At 40.6% G+C, this 16,091-nt stretch overlaps 1 protein-coding gene across 1 annotated transcript in view; it reads right to left on the reverse strand.

Annotated features, from left to right (window-relative positions):
* TMEM170B (transmembrane protein 170B) overlaps nt 1-16,091 on the reverse strand; it is a 42,522-nt gene that overhangs the window by 11,158 nt on the left and 15,273 nt on the right. Inside the window, exon 2 of the mRNA XM_036350479.1 lies at nt 7,251-7,421. Coding sequence (XP_036206372.1) covers nt 7,251-7,421 — 171 coding nt within the window. The remainder of the gene's footprint in view (nt 1-7,250; nt 7,422-16,091) is intronic.

A 16,091-nucleotide genomic window follows, 5' to 3' on the forward strand; every position in this document is an offset into this window, starting at 1 on the left:
CTGCAGGTCAAATCTGGCCCACCACTGTATTTGTACAGCATGAAAGCTAAGGACAATTTCTATACTTTTAAACAGTTGAAAAAAATCAAAGAAAGAATACTATTTCATGATCAATGAAAATTGTATAAAATTCAAATTTTAGGCATCCATAAATAATGTTTTATTGGCACACAGCCATACTTCCTTCTGATACTGAGCTATCTTTGCATACCTAGGATAACATGTGTAAGGTAACGAGCCTGCACTTTTCTGTTCTTGTGTCGTATTTACCTTGCTTAGCAGCAAGATTACTTTGGCCTTGGTAAATAAGCTGTGGCCCCAGCTTTTACTCTTTGCATTTCCTACAATAATTTAAATAAAATAGGAACTAACTGTTTCTTGGAAATTTGGGAGATATCTGTAAACCCATTTGGGCCTGGAGTTATTTGGGGAGGAATATTTAATATTTCAATTGTTTAAAAATACTTATTGTCCAATTCTTATTTTCTCTTTCTTCTTATGATAATTTTGATATTTATATTTAGAAATATATACCTGTTACAAAACTATGTTATTTTAATAATTCTTTACCCCATCTGTGTTCTTGGATCTGTGGTTCTTTTTTCTTTTAAAAAAAATGTTTTTATTGATTTTAGAGAGAGAAGGGACTGAGATAGAGATAGAAACATTGATGATAGAGAAACATTATTGACTGGCTGCCTCCTACATGCCCCCACTGGGAATCAAGCTCAAACCTGGGCATGTGCCCTGGCTGGGAATTGAACTTTGACCTCTTGGTTCCTGGGTCAAAATTCAACCACTGACCCACACCAGCTAGGCTATTTTTTCTAGATTGTTTTATATTTTATTTTTCTGCCTTAACTCATTTTTTATTAGATTGCTAGTAATCTATTTATCTTATTAACTTTGCAAAGAACCAGTGTTTTTGTTTTGTAATCTTTTATAAATTCAACATACAAAACTTAGCAGCATTTCTCTACACCAATAAAAATAAACAATGTAGTCAAAAGAGATACCATGCAGATAACCACAACATAATGAGATTAGGAAGTAACTTAAAATATATAACCTTCCTATGGAGAAAAGCATTTTAAACCTCTAATAAAAGGCAGAAGTTGATCTGAATAAATAAAGGTATATTAATGTTCTTAGGTGGATTAATTTAATATGTCAATTCCTTTCATATTAACATCTACATTCAATTAAATCCCAATTAAAATCATAGTTATACTTTTTTTAGGAACTCAGTAGATATTTTTAAAAATTTACACGAAAGAATCAATATACATGAATAGTTATGTTAACCCTGAGTTTAAAAAAAAAAAAAAAAACAGAAAGGAGAGGAACCTAGCCCTATCAGACATTGAGAAATACAGGCATACCTCAGAGATATTGTGGGTTTGGTTCCAGACCACTGCAATAGAGTGCGTATTGCAATAAAGCAGGTCATAACCTTTTTGCTGGTGGAGGGTTTGCCTTCAGTTGGTAAAATAATGCAACATCTGTGAAGCACAATAAAGTGAGGTTTGCCTGCACCACAGAATCATAGGGATATAAAATGTGGCCTTGCTTCAAGAACAGATAAAAAGACTAACAAATCAGAACAGAGGTTGAGAGACATATCCATGTACCTGAGGGCATAATACACACAAAAAAAGAAATACTACAAATCAATGAGGAGCTGTATACTTTAGTGGCTGGTGTAAAAACTGCCTTCCTCTCTGGGAGGAAGAAAAGGCACCTAGAATCCTATCTAACACCAAATACAAAGGTAGACTTTAGACCAAGGGGCAAATTATGACCTGAATGCCAGATACCTGAAATGAAGAGATATTCTAATTCATTTAATAATCAGAGAAATGCAAATTAACCAACAATGAGATGTCACTTAATACCTTGCTAAAATTAGACAGATATGTGTATATTGCCAAAAGATGGTATTACATAGTAACTCAGTTTCTTTCAATATTGGTATTAACTATCTATACTAACTAAAATGAAAAAAAAAAAATTACTCTATTCTGGGAATAAAATCTAAGAAGTAGCAAAATATGAGAGATATGTATCAACTAGTGGCCTGGAGCATGGATTCGTGTACATTGAAAGGAAATTAATGAGAAGATTTGTGCGGTAATTAGAAGATTTTTACATTACTGCAAAAAATTACATGTCAATAAAGTATATATAATATAGTACTATATAATTAAAATACAAAATATTTTAATATGTATTGCACATGCACAAGTCAACGTTTGTTTTTAAATTGCCAGTGTGCGTCATATGTACCAGCATTGGATGAACGTGTGCTCAGTCACTTAGCTCTTTATATATATAGATATTCAGTATCTTGTTCAATATAGATATCCAAGAATCGTTTGCTGCACTGAATATAAAGCTGTGAGTGCTCCGACACTCACAAATCACATTAGGAAAATTTAGTTAAATATTCACATTGACTAGTTTTCTTAATTCAAGTGTTTGCAGGTCAGAAAATCAGCCAGAATAAATTTAAATGTTTTCTTACTAACATTTGTTTACTTGAAATTGTTTCAGACTTATATTTTCAAAGATTTTAACATATAACATTGCAGTTTCTAAAATCATTGGCTTATTTTTATTCTTGACTGAAGTGAAAGTAGGCAATAAATGTATATATACCACTGAGATAAATGAAAGTAGAATGACATTTCTTTAAACATTTATGCCAATAAGCACACACACACATTCTATGACACCTGAACAAGCTGTTCCTTCTCTCTCCTCATTCGCTGTTTCACGATTCCCACAGAGGCCACATCAGAAACACTGGAATTCCTTTCATGCCTCTTTGCATGCCATCAAAGTAAATAGTAATTAATTGGGGGTTTTCCCTCTGCCATAGTCCTAACATTAACTCCTTCTTTTCCAACCCACTGCCACTCTAGCTAAGATCAACCCTCAAGTTCAAATTATACTTATTGCCTCTTAATTCCTCTCCCTTCCCTTTCTTTCTTGCCCATCCTTTCTTTCTTCCTTTCCTCTGCTCTTTCTCACTCACTACATCCATTCATCCATCCATCCAACCAAACAGCATCGTTTTAGTATCTATTATGTTCCAGGTAGTGTTATTGGGATACAACAGTGAGGAAGACAGACAAGGTCCCCGCTCTTTCAGAGTTTTCTCTTGGTTCCTCACATATGCTATCTAATAAAAGAGAAACATGGTAATTAGCCATACCTCCGCTACCCTTCCCATTGGCTAATCAGGGCGATATGCAAATTAACTGCCAGCCAAGATGGCGGCCGGCAGCCAGGCAGCTTGAAGCTAACATGAGGCTTGCTTGCTTCAGTGACGGAGGACCCCAGCATTCCCTGCCTGCCTTGCCGGCCTCTGAGCTTGCAGTTTTAGAAACATTGTTACAAATATAGAAGCTAAACAAAACCCCAGAAACCTGCTTTCAGCCAGCCGGGATCTCAGAGCTGGAGTTGATGCAGTGTTTCGATTATAGAACCGAAACAAACCAGATACCTGCTTTCAGCAGCAGAGGCCTCAGAGCTGGAGCCAGAGCTAAAGCTGGCCCAGATAAAAAAAGAAAAAAGAAAAAAAGGAGCAGTTGGGAGCTTCAGTCACCAGCCAGCCTGAAAACAGCCCTCAGCCCCTCACCCAGACTGGCCAGGCACCCAGTGGGGACCCCCACCCTGAAGGGTGTGTGACCAGCTGCAAACAGCCATCATCCCCTCATCCAGGCTGGCCAGGCACCCCAGTGGGGACCCCCACCCTGATCCAGGACACCCTTCAGGGCAAACCAGCCGGCTCCCACCCATGCACCAGGCCTCTATCCTATATAGTAAAAGGGTAATATGCCTCCCAGCACTGGGATCAGCGGAGCCGAGAGGCCTCCCGGCACCGGGATCAGCATGACAGGGGGCAGCGCCCAAACCCCCTGATCGCCCTGTGGCTCTGTATGTGACAGGGGTCGGGGCCACAACCTCCCTATCCACCTTGCTCTGTTCGTGACAGGGGAAGGCGCACCAACCCCCTGATCAGCCCTGCTCTGTGCCTGATAGCGGGGAGCTCCCCAACCCCCTGATCGCCCTGCGGCTCTGTGTGTGACAGTGTGCGGCGCCCCAACCCCCGATCGGCCCTGCTCTGTGCGTGACAAGGTGCGGCGCCCAAACCCCCCATCCCCCACGTCCCTGCTCTGTGTGTGATGGGGTAGAGCCATAACCTCCCCATCGGCCCTTCCCTGAGTGTGAGAGTGGTGGCGCCCCAACCCCCTGATCGGCCCTGCTCTGTGGGTGATAGAGGGCGGCGCCCCAACCCCCTGATCCGCCCTGCTCTGTGTGACAGGGGGTGGTGCCCCAACTCCCCTATCAGCCCTACTCTGTGCGTGACAGGGGGGAGCTCCCCAATCCCCTATGGGCCCTGCTCTGTGTGTGACAGGGTACGGAGCCCCAACCCCCCTGATGGGCCCTGCTCTGTGAGTGACAGGGGGCAGCGCCCCAACCCCCTGATTGGCCCTGCTCTGTGTGTGACAGGGGGTGGCTCCGCAACCTCCCCATTGACCCTGCCTTGAGTGTGACAGGGGGCGGTGCCCCAACCCCCCATCGACCCTACCCTGATCGTGACTGAGGGTGGCATCGCAACCTCCCAATCCGCCCTGCTCTGTGCATGACAGGGGGAGGAGCCCCAACTCCCCAATCGGCCCTGCTCTGAGCCCGACCAGGGGCTGCACCTAGGGATTGGGCCTGCCCTCTGCTACCCGGGAGCAGGCCTAAGCCAGCAGGTCGTTATCTCCTGAGGGGTCCCAGACTGAGGAGGGCACAGGCCGGGCTGAGGGACCCCCCTCCTCCCCCCCGAGTACACAAATTTTTGTGCACCGGGCCTCTAGTCTATATATATAAAAAGCTAAGTGTCCATCCACCCAACCAGTAACTATGATGCACACTGACCACCAGTGGGCAGATGCTCAACACAGGAGCTGTCATGATGCGCACTGGCTATTTAAAAATAAACAGCACCACAGACCTGGTGCTAACAAACCAACACTTGGCTTCCCCCAAGTGAGACACAGGCCCCGCCACCACCCCAGAGCACCACCCCACCAAATCGCAACCAATGCTGCCAAGAACCCATGGTGCAAATGTGACCCAAAGCCCAGCCCAGCCCAGACACGGTCACTGTGGGCGCCGGGTAATGACATCACATAGCAATGCCCGACTTCCTCTCCCTAGCAACTAGCATCATTGGAGTTTCTTCAGCCCAGGAATACAACTTGCTTTACAGTCAGGCACAAACATTTTTACACTTTAACTGAATGTTTGTGGAGCGTTTTCACATGCCTCATCTCATTTCACCCTCACAGAAGTCCTAGAGTAGGTAGATAGGAAACTCAGTAGAATTTATTTTCTTTTCATTAGCAAGAAGTGAATAGCGATATTAAAATATTTATTCTAATTAATTTCCTTTCAATGTGCATGAATCCATGCACCAGGACACTAGTATTCTATATTTAGCTATAAGGCACATTTTCCCATTGAACTGTTTTGCCCCTTGCCAACTCCACTCAAAAATATCTGTTTGCTTTCCCCAGACTGAAGCACTTTATGGCTGGCTTTCCAAGATCCTCTGGGATTTGGCTCCATTCTATCTTTCCAGCTGAATCTCCTATTTTTTCACTATGCACATCCTATACTTCAGCTAAACCTGAGCATGTGCTTTAAACCTTGTCTATGGCAAAATGGATGAGGCACCTTATGATAAAGTTACTGGTTGAATGCAGTAACAACAAAAACCTAATACAAGATAATAACATAAAAAATAAATAGTAAATGAAGGAAGGAAAACATAGGCTACTCACCACTTCTCACAACTATTTTATGATTGTTTTATTAGTGCCATAGGACATACCCAGAGACATAGCATAGGGCTTTTCTCTTGAGGCAGCATATGCCAATCACTCTGGGAAAAGGTGAGTGTGGGACATAAAAGGAGAGGCCTTAGAGCTATAGAAGAAAAGGACCTCCTCTTATTTCTGGGGTTAAGAACCAACCAGAAAGGAAAAAGTCCTTTGTGGAGAGTCTCAAAACAGAGAGCAGTGAGCTGCCCCAGGCATTTGGAAGTTTTGGTAGACCAGAAGCAAAGGGCAATGTAAGCCTCTATTAATCAGTGGCACTGACAACCAACAACAGCATAGAAAAGCAGCTGGTTTCTGGAAGGACCACATTAAGGAAGCTACTGTGGCATCCTCCAATCTGAACAAGATGCATCGAAGTTCTGGCTCAACTAGCACAACAGAAACCAGTACTAATGCTTTGAACCCAAGGCTAGAGTTGGAGCCTAAGGACAGTGTTGAGAAGAGGGCCAGCCCTGGCCAGGTGGTTCAGCTGGTTATGGTTAGAGAGTCGTCCTATACACTAAAAGGTCTTGGGTTCCATTCCCGGTCAGGGTACATACCCAGGTTTCAGGTTCGATCTCCTGGTCAGGGTGTGTATAGGAGGCAATCAATCAATGTTTCTCTGTTACACTGATATTTCTCTCTCTCTCTCTCCCTCTTCCTCTCCCTCCCTCCCTTTCCCTCTCTCTCTCCCTCTCCCTTCCTTCTCCCTTCCCTCCCTCTCCTTCTCCCTCTCTTTTCCTCCTCTAAAAATAATAGTAAGAGCATATTCTCAGATGAGAATTAAAACAAAAAAGAGGAGTGGGCAGAGGGAATGAACCTGAGACCATGCATGAAATACACAAGGCAGCACAGAAGAAAACTTGCAAATAGCTAGAGGACACTCTAAAGTGGCCAATTTCTAATAGGCCGAGGAGATTTGCGACGTAATTTGTATATAAGAAGGAAGTACAATTTTATTTTGTAGTTACGGGCAGATGACATTAAGGACCTAAAGGCTATATTTTCACTCTTTTTTAAGGACAACCATCACTATCATATTTGTGTGCCTACCTTTCCCCCTGATGAGATAGTGAGATCCTTTAAAGCAGAAATTACATCCACTGTAAGACACAACTTCCCATGAGTTGCTTTGCCCTTTGCCAAATTTTACAAGTTGTTGCATTTCCCACAAAACATAATGAGTCTTCACATAGTAGTAAAAAACTATTTTAATGAATAAGTGAACTGATCTTTATCCTAGGTGAAGTGCAATTAGTGCTGAAAAAATATTCTACATGAAAGAATACATGTTGCAGGTACAATAAGAATAATGTTACCAAAACCGTAAGTGCATATAAAATTCTGTCCTTAAACAAAACAAAATCAACTTACTAGTGATCATTGCTCCAGTTACAGAAGCCAGAAATCCAATGCTGACTGCAATGACGGAGATCACTCTCCCCTGCCTATGCCTCTGCAGCATGACAAACATCAGCACTCCCGCAGCACCATGGACAAACAGAGAGGAGAAGAGAGCCCAGAGAAAGATCCAATACCACATCTCTGAAAGGAAAAGCAAAGTGTTAATAATTCTGTAGAAAAATATCTTAGAAAATTCAATTTAACAAATTGTGAGCACTCCTGGTTTGGGGAAGGTTAAATGAGATAATAGATACAAAAATGCCTACTACAGTACCTGACACATAGCAGTACTAAATAAATTTTAACAATTACCATCCTTGCTAATGCTTGATGGGAAAATAATTCTCTCCATGACTTCAGAAGGTAAGGCTACACACTAATTTCCTCTAAATATTTCCATTATGTAGCCATAGTGCATCAATTTGTCTAAGACACCCCTCATATATTTTCAAATCTCCTTAAGTTAATTGTACAACTTATTACTGTTTGATATGTAATTTTCTATTTTCTACACTAAATAGCGGTGCTAAGACATTTAAAAATCTATTCCTCAATTCAAATCATTCCAGAAATTAGTCAGTAAATTTATCTTTTATAATTTTAAGAATTTCATGTGATTCCCACCTTGGCTCTCAACTTTATATACATTATTAAAGAGTCAGAATTTTTTATTTTATTTTATTAAGAATTCTTTACCTTATATAATTTTAATAGTCTTTACCCAAAACTTTCAACTCCATTATTCTTCAATATATCCTCAATTACTGTTCACAGTTGAGTTTATAGAGTTAATGAGCATACCTTTCATTTGGTCTCTCTAGCCTTCATTCCCTTTCTCTCTGACAATCGCAGCCTCCCAGTTGATGCACACAGCTCCCATAGATATTGCTTAGCCCTCGCATCAGCTCCAGTTTCCTGACCATGCTTGTGGTCAGGCATATTAGGGCAGGCCATTGAGGCCAGCCATGCCAGTCATTCCCTTCCCCTGGGAGTCCTGTACTGGGACCAATTGAGCAAGTAGGTCTTTGGGAGGCTGAACCCAAAGGGTCCATGATTTGTAAAGAGCCATTTCATCATCTCTGTATATAAAAGCCTAAGTGACCATTCAACTGGTAGCTATGATGCACACTGACCACCAGGGGGCAGACGCTCAATGCACAGGCATGGAAACATGGAACAGACTGAGGAATCTCAGAGAGAAGGGGGGAAGGGGGAGGGCAGGAAGAGACTAATCAAAGATCTTATATGCATACTAGAGGCCCGGTGCACAGATTTGTGCACTGGTGGGGTCCCTCAGTCTGGCCTGTGGGGATCAGGCTGAAACCAGCCCGGTGTACAGATTCTTGCACCAGTTGGGTCCCTCGGCCTGGCCTGTGGGGAATGGGCCGAAACCGGCAGTCCGACATCCCTGAGGGGTCCCAGATTGCGATAGGGCACTGGCCAGGCCGAGGGACCCCACCAGTACACAAATCCATGTACCAGGCCTCTAATCATGTGATAAAAGCCACCATAAACAGTGAAAAAACAACAACAGGTCCATCAAAGACTAGAGACAACCAAGTTCCATTTCTAAGGCCCTGCCACATTCCATCCTCAGATTCCATCTCAGTTTCCTTGTAATAAAATCCCTCTTTTTATTTAAATTAGTTCAGATAAGGTTTCTGTTACCTATAGCTAAAAGAGCTAACTCTAGAATGTTTAGATGTCACCTTGATATTTATCCTTGTTATACAAATGTTCTATATGCAAAATATTTCGCCTGCTATTTGTGCTAGTATTCACTCTATGGAATATAAAAGTCAATAAAAGTCAGAAAATAAAAATGGATAAATTAAAGCTTATTTATTCCATACAATGGAATAATATTACTCAGCTTTAAAAAGGCAGCAATCCTGTCATCTGCTCTAACATGGATGAATCCTGAGGATTTTATGCTAAATAAAATAAGCCAGTTACAAGGACAAGTACTGTTTAATTCCACTTATATGATGTATCTAAAGTAGTCAAGTTCACAGAAACAGAAAACAGAATGGTGACTGCCAGGGGAATGGGGAAGAGGGAAAAGGAGAGCTGTTGCTTAATGGGTGCAGGGACAAAAACGATGTGATCTAGGGTACAACAATATGAATGTGCTTACTACTGAACTGCATGAATAAGATAACTTTTATATTATATACTAGAGGCCTGGTGCACGAATTTGTGCATGGGCGGGGTCCTTCAGCCTGGCTGGCGAGCGGGGCCAATTGGTTGGGGCCAGCCGCCAGGGGGAGGGACTGCGGGAGGTTGGCTGGCCACAGGAAGTTGGCTGTGGGAGTGCACTGACCACCAGGGAGCAGCTCCTATGTTGAGCATCTGCCCCCTGGTCAGTGCGCATTATAGCAACTGGCCGACCGGTCATTCGGTCGCTTAGGCTTTTACACATATAAATTTTTTAACCACATAAACAAATAAGTAAAAATTTTAAAACTTTTAGGTGGAAATTTAAAAGATAATTATTTTAAGTCAAGACCATAAATGAATAGGCACTTAACAAAACAAACAAAAATCTCTCTGGAGAAAGGAAGCAGGTTATAAAGAGGTAACACTAGGGGTTTTTGTGGCAATAAAACTGTTTTGTATTTTGACTGTGATGATGAGTATATATAAAAGTGATAAACTGTATACGACTAAATACACACACACACACACACACACACACACAAATGAGTACAAGTATACAATACCAGTGAAGTTTGAAGGTTTGTGGATTGCATCAATATTAATATCCTGGTTTGGATATTATACTGTGCTTTTCCAAGAGGTTCCCATTGGGTAAAGTGGGTAAAGAGGACAGGGGCTCACCCTATTTTATTCCTTACAACTGAATGTAAATCTATAATTATCTCAAAATAAAAAGTTAAATTTAAAAAGTAAAAAGAAGGGAGACTCCAAATTCTAAAGAACTGAACCTTAAAATGGACTTGAATCATTCGAAATCATTTTACTGGAGACATCTGATATATAATCCAGTGTACTTTAAAATACCATGCATGCTTCTCAATGGCATGGAGATAGGTACTGGTGATTAAGGAAAACTAGACACAGCTTTCCTTTTAAAAGGTTTTCTCTCTTCCAATTTTCAGGGAAATAGTGCTTTCATGCTATCACTCCCAAACCAATAGCTTCAACTTATAATAAATGAATTAAAGACAAAAAGGCTTAACCTGCTCAGAAGATAAAATCTATATTTAAAAAGACATAATTTTCCAAAGTGAACTCAATGAAGTAAAAATATAAAGGAGTACTAATGCACTGTAGGGAGTGCTCTAAGACAAGAAAGGGCTCTGCAACAGAAAACATAATCCTAATAAGTCAACAATGTGCCTAGTATCCTAAGACCACTTCTGATAGCTTATCAGATGTATTCCTCCTAAAGCACTTTTCTTTGTTGTCCTTATAATACAAGTAGATTAAAATTTTCTTGACTGCATTTAACACTATGAATGCGGGATTATTTGACACTGTAAGTACTAGTAATATTCTTTGCCTGACTATATAGATATTGACATCAATAATACATGTACCTAATAATTAGGAAAAGTAAATTTTAAAATTAATGTTTTAACAAACCTCACGATATCAAAGAATTATACAACTAAGAAGGAATCTTAAATGGTCCTCTAATGACCAGTCCAGGATTATCCCTTAAACTGACTGAGAATGAAGTACCTAAACTCAAATTTACTTTTGTTGCTCTCGCTTTAAAAAAAAAAATAATATATCATGGAAAAAATTAAACTCCACTGAAAATATCTATAACTAACTTAGGTATCATGTTACTACTATTATTTTGAATTACCTGATAGATTAACACAACCCTGTCACTGAGCAGGGCCTCTAAAGATCTTGATCTGTTCTGGGTAAACAAGCCTGTCTCTAAGGTTCTACTCACCATTGGCAAACCCAGGAAACCTACTGGGTTAGTTCAGATGAAGAGAAGTGTAGGATCCTAAGAGTAGAGCAAGAAGAGATGTCCAAAAGCCCTAGAGGAACTTTTACTAAGAGGACAGGAGTAGAATATCTCAATTTTTTTCTTCAACTGTCTAGGTCCTACAGCTAACTTGAACACTCAGAATCCCAGTTTTTCCTTTCCATCTATAACTCATCTGATCCAACTTTCTAGAAATTAAGCAACAGTGAAGGGAGGAAGCCAGAGGCAGCCTTTGCTAGTGCTAAACAAATACAAAAAAATTTAAAGTACAATGCACAACACAGAAACTTTGGAGCATGCCATCCGTACAATCGCTTTAATTCCATGGAAGAAGTATCCCTTCTTCCTGGGCACATCTTGGAAGTCCTTTGGATTATTTCTCCCTATTGAAGGCTGTCCGTACTCTTCATCTTAAAGTAGTTTTGCCTAGATTTTTGCAGTGTTTGTTTACTTTTTAGTGGGACAAGAGGAAGGAGAGCTGTGATTTGTTCCAGCCTCCAAACAATACTAGAAATAGTCCTGCTTGAAATCTGCAGCTCATCAGCTCTGGTTGCCAAGTCACTCAGAAATTATATTCTGTGCTTTTGATTTTAATCCTTGGGAAAATTATTTATGAAAACTGAACTTCTCTCAATGTTTGGAATATATTAACTGAGTAAAGACAAGTCAAAGAATAGTACATATTGTTTGATCCTATTTGTTTAAAAAATTACATGTTTACATATGTACATAAAATGTGTAAGCAAACAAAATACTTGACAATGGCTATCTTTTAAAGATAAGATAGGAGATGAATGGCATTTTATGTATTCTTTATTATTTGCTTATTTTTTTAACAAACCGCTGGAAACACTTTTAAAAAATTTTTACTGCAAACATACTGTCTTTAAAATATAGTTTATTGCCCTGGCCGGTTGCTAAGTGGTTAGCACCAAAGGGTCTCAGGTTCAATTTCTGGTCAAGGGCATAAACCTGGGTTGCAGGTTTGCTCCCTGAGCCTGGGGCACGTGCAGGAGGCAACCAATCCCTGTGTCTCTCACACATAGATGTTTTTTTTCTCTCTCTCCCCCAACCCCCCATCTCCCTTCCTCCCTTCTACTCTCTCTAAAAAAATTCAATGGGAAAAATATCCTCAGTGAGGATTAACAAAAAAAATAGGTTTTCATTCTATAGTTCATCAAAGCCAAAGGTTCTCAACCCAGGCAGCTCATGATAATTACCCATAGAGCAACTAATATTCTCTGGAGGTAGGACCTAAACTACCATGTTTTTATCAAATAATCAGGGCATGCAATAGAGACAGAAATCACTACTCTAAGCTAAAGGTTCATAGAGGTATTTGTTTAAAAAAATCCCAAAGTCACAAAACAAGAAAACCTATCTCATTAAACAACACTAAATATATTTTTAATCCTCTGTAGAGTATCTAACCCTTTAATATCATGTAAACCCTTTAGTAGCAAGTAGATACTAAAAATGTACTATGTATTCAACATATTCTGAGCCTCAAGCTGAAGATACCATGCCAGTAAGACTATATTTGGGGACTGTTCATAATTGTCCACCTTCTCTATAGAAATGGTGCACACGATAAGCTTAAGTAATTTGTGTTCAAATTAGGCTATCTCAGTATCTCAAACTTTTTTTCATTCTAGCAAATCTAAGGTGTGGAACTTGGTCTCTTTAGTTTCAAACAGCAGTAACTTCTAAATTTGGGGATATATCCAACAGAGGCAGGTTCTCAGGAAAATGATGCATTTGTATCTGAAAAAGTCCCCAGATCAGAGGTCAGCCTCAGATATGGCCCATGACCCATAACTGTCTGATTCACCACGTTTCTGTGCAGCAAGCATGTCAAACTCGCAGCCCACAATGAATATTTTTGCAATCCAGTCAACATAATGGTATGTAAGAAATGTTTTAATACAAATTTCGTAACTTACTCTTTACAATATCCTGTTATACATAATCTATATTTATAAAAGGCTAATATGCAAAGTGTCCCCTCAGGAGTTTGACCGGGAGACCAGGAGTTTGATTGCTCACTATGATGTGCACTGACCACCAGGGGGTGGCGTGGAACATGGTGGGTGACCAGCGGCAGTGGCAGGGCACTGAGGGAGCAAGGGAAGGAGGAAGCAGGGAACTGCAAGGTGGGGGCGCATGGGTGGTGAGGGAAGGAGGAGGCAGGGAGGCAGGGAACCTGATCGGCCCTGATCACCAGCAAGGCCTAGGGACCCTACCTGTGCATGAAGTTCATGCACTAGGCCTCTAGTTATTGATAACTACAACATTCGTAATAACTGATTACTATAATCGTGTTGCATTCATTTCCCTTAAGCGCCTAACATGCAGACACACCATTTCTCTCCACTAATTCTAGCAGCGAATATTTTAGCAACCTATTGCCACATTATTAGTCTTGTACTGTTTGGTGTATGCAACAGAAAATATTTTGCTGCTGGAGAACAAGAAAAATGGGTTTAATTTCGTTACACTTATTAATTTGTGCAGTTATTCAGTGTCTGGTAAGCTAATGTTCAAGAAAAAATATTAATTTTTATTAAAATGTTCTATTATTTTATGTAAACATTTATTTCAGCCCTTTGTATTCAGCATGTTTCTATCAAAATAAACCTATGTTTCTATGAAAACTGAAGCTTTTGTTTTTTTGTGGCCCACATAAACTTAAACCTTGTTTATTTGGCTCATGTTAGCCTTTGAGTTTGTGAGCTAAAAATTGTTTTTACATTTTGAAATGGCTGAAAAAATTCAAAACACAATATTTCAAGGCACACGAAAATTACAAAAAATTCAAATTTAATTGTTCATAAAGTTTTATTCGAACGTAGACATGCTCATTCACATTGTCTATGGCTATGTTCATGCTACAATGGCAGAGTCGAGTAGTTGGGATAGAGACCATATGGTCAGCAAAGCCAAAAATATTTATTGCAGTTACTATATGTTGAGTGTGTTGAGTACTAGCCCTTTACAGAAAAAGCTACTGATTCCTGGTCTAGAGGACTTGACATATGTCCTGGGTGCTGCATTGTCCCATACCCCATTGAAAATTAGTCACAGTATTTTCATATATTATCAAGAACTGACACATTTGGTATTTAATTAATGATACTTCAATGGCATATATTCTAATACCTTAGGTTCTTCAGAGCACAGTGTGCAGCTAATACTATGGGATATAGAGTCCTCAGCAAAAGAAAAGAATGTCAAAGAAGATTGCAAGAGAACACATTGCTACGTCTGAGTTTTCAAAAATAAACAGGATTAACCAAACTATAAACATATTGGAGATGGAATGAGGGTGAGGAATGGGGACAGCAGATGGTTCTCGGGACCGCCCCCCCCCCCCCCCCCGCCGATATGTTGGAGTGACTTGGGAAACCCCTAAAAGAAATACCACCCCAGAAATTCTGATTTAATTGGGCATCAGAAATTTTTAAAGTTCCCAGGTGACTCTCATGCACAACCATGAATGAGAAAAGAACTGCTCTAAGATATAATGATCAAGTCATGGAATTACATGCAATGAAGAATATGAAACTGCAAAAACTCTGGTCTTGAGGTTGCTCTCCCCCAATGGCTTAAGTCTTTTGCTTTGAATAATAGAAGGTGCCAAGAAGCAGGCAAGGTTACCAGATACAAGGAACAGTGTGGCTACCATGAGTTCTCAAAGGCAAAAATACAGTCCAATTCTCAAGATCCTAATACAGAGTTTGCCAAAGACTACAAATGGACCAGGCCAGCAAAGAAATCTTCCTGCCCCCACCATGAGCCAAACACTAAGTAACAAGCAACAGAAGTCTGCCACTGGGGGAAGAGAAGTGCGTGGACTGACAAACCCTTCTGTGGTGTAGGCATGCAGAGATGGCTAAAACCTAACATACAGCACCAGCACTGAGAATAACCCTGCAGCACAGGGACATGGCAACAGCAGCAATTTCTGTAGACTTTGAAGCCTGTGGCACACTCAAGGTAGCCATAACAACACAACTCAAACTCAGCTTACTCCTGAGATTAAATCAACTCTTCACACTCTAGTCTAACAAGCAGCAGCCCATTTGCTGGCATAAATACTACATACTTCAGTCTGTGCTAATATGCATATAAAGTCCTGCATTTAGTAAAAAATTTTGAGACAGTCCTGGCCAGGCGGCTTAGTTGGTTGGAGCTTCATCCCACACACCAAAAGGGTTGTGGGCTCGATTCCCAGTCAGGGCACATATCTAGGTTAAGGGTTCAGTCCCCAGGCTGGGCATGTAATGGAGCCAACCAATTGATATTTCTCTCACCTCTCTCTCTCTCCCTTTCTTTCTAAAATCAACAAACATATCCTCAGGTGGGAATTTAAAAAAATAAATTATGAGGCCCACTCAAAAACAGGAAAAACAAACCACTGCTAAGAAATAAAGTGATCAACAAAACCAGGCCCAGAGATGATCCAGATTTTAGAATAACCAAACAAGGACTTTAACTATAATTAACACGTTAAAGACTCTCATGAGAAAGGTGGACAACTCTCATGAACAGATGAGAAATTTCAGCAAAGAGACAGAAACTCTAAGAAAAAGTCAAATGAAAATCCTAGAAATTGTTTTAAAATACAGGAACAACAGAAAATATTATCTCAGAGGAAGAACCAAGATGGCGGCATAGGTTCACGCCGGAGTTTGCTGCCTTGAACAACTACTTCAAAAGTGAAACTAAAAAACGGAAGGGACATCACCCAGAACCACTGGAACGCTGGCTGAGTGGAAGTCCTACAACTAGGAGGAAAGAGAAACGCATACGGACACTCAGAGGAGGCGCAGTGCTGAAGT

Source organism: Myotis myotis, unplaced genomic scaffold (genome assembly GCF_014108235.1).
Source record: "Myotis myotis isolate mMyoMyo1 unplaced genomic scaffold, mMyoMyo1.p scaffold_m19_p_2, whole genome shotgun sequence".
Lineage (NCBI taxonomy): Eukaryota > Metazoa > Chordata > Mammalia > Chiroptera > Vespertilionidae > Myotis > Myotis myotis.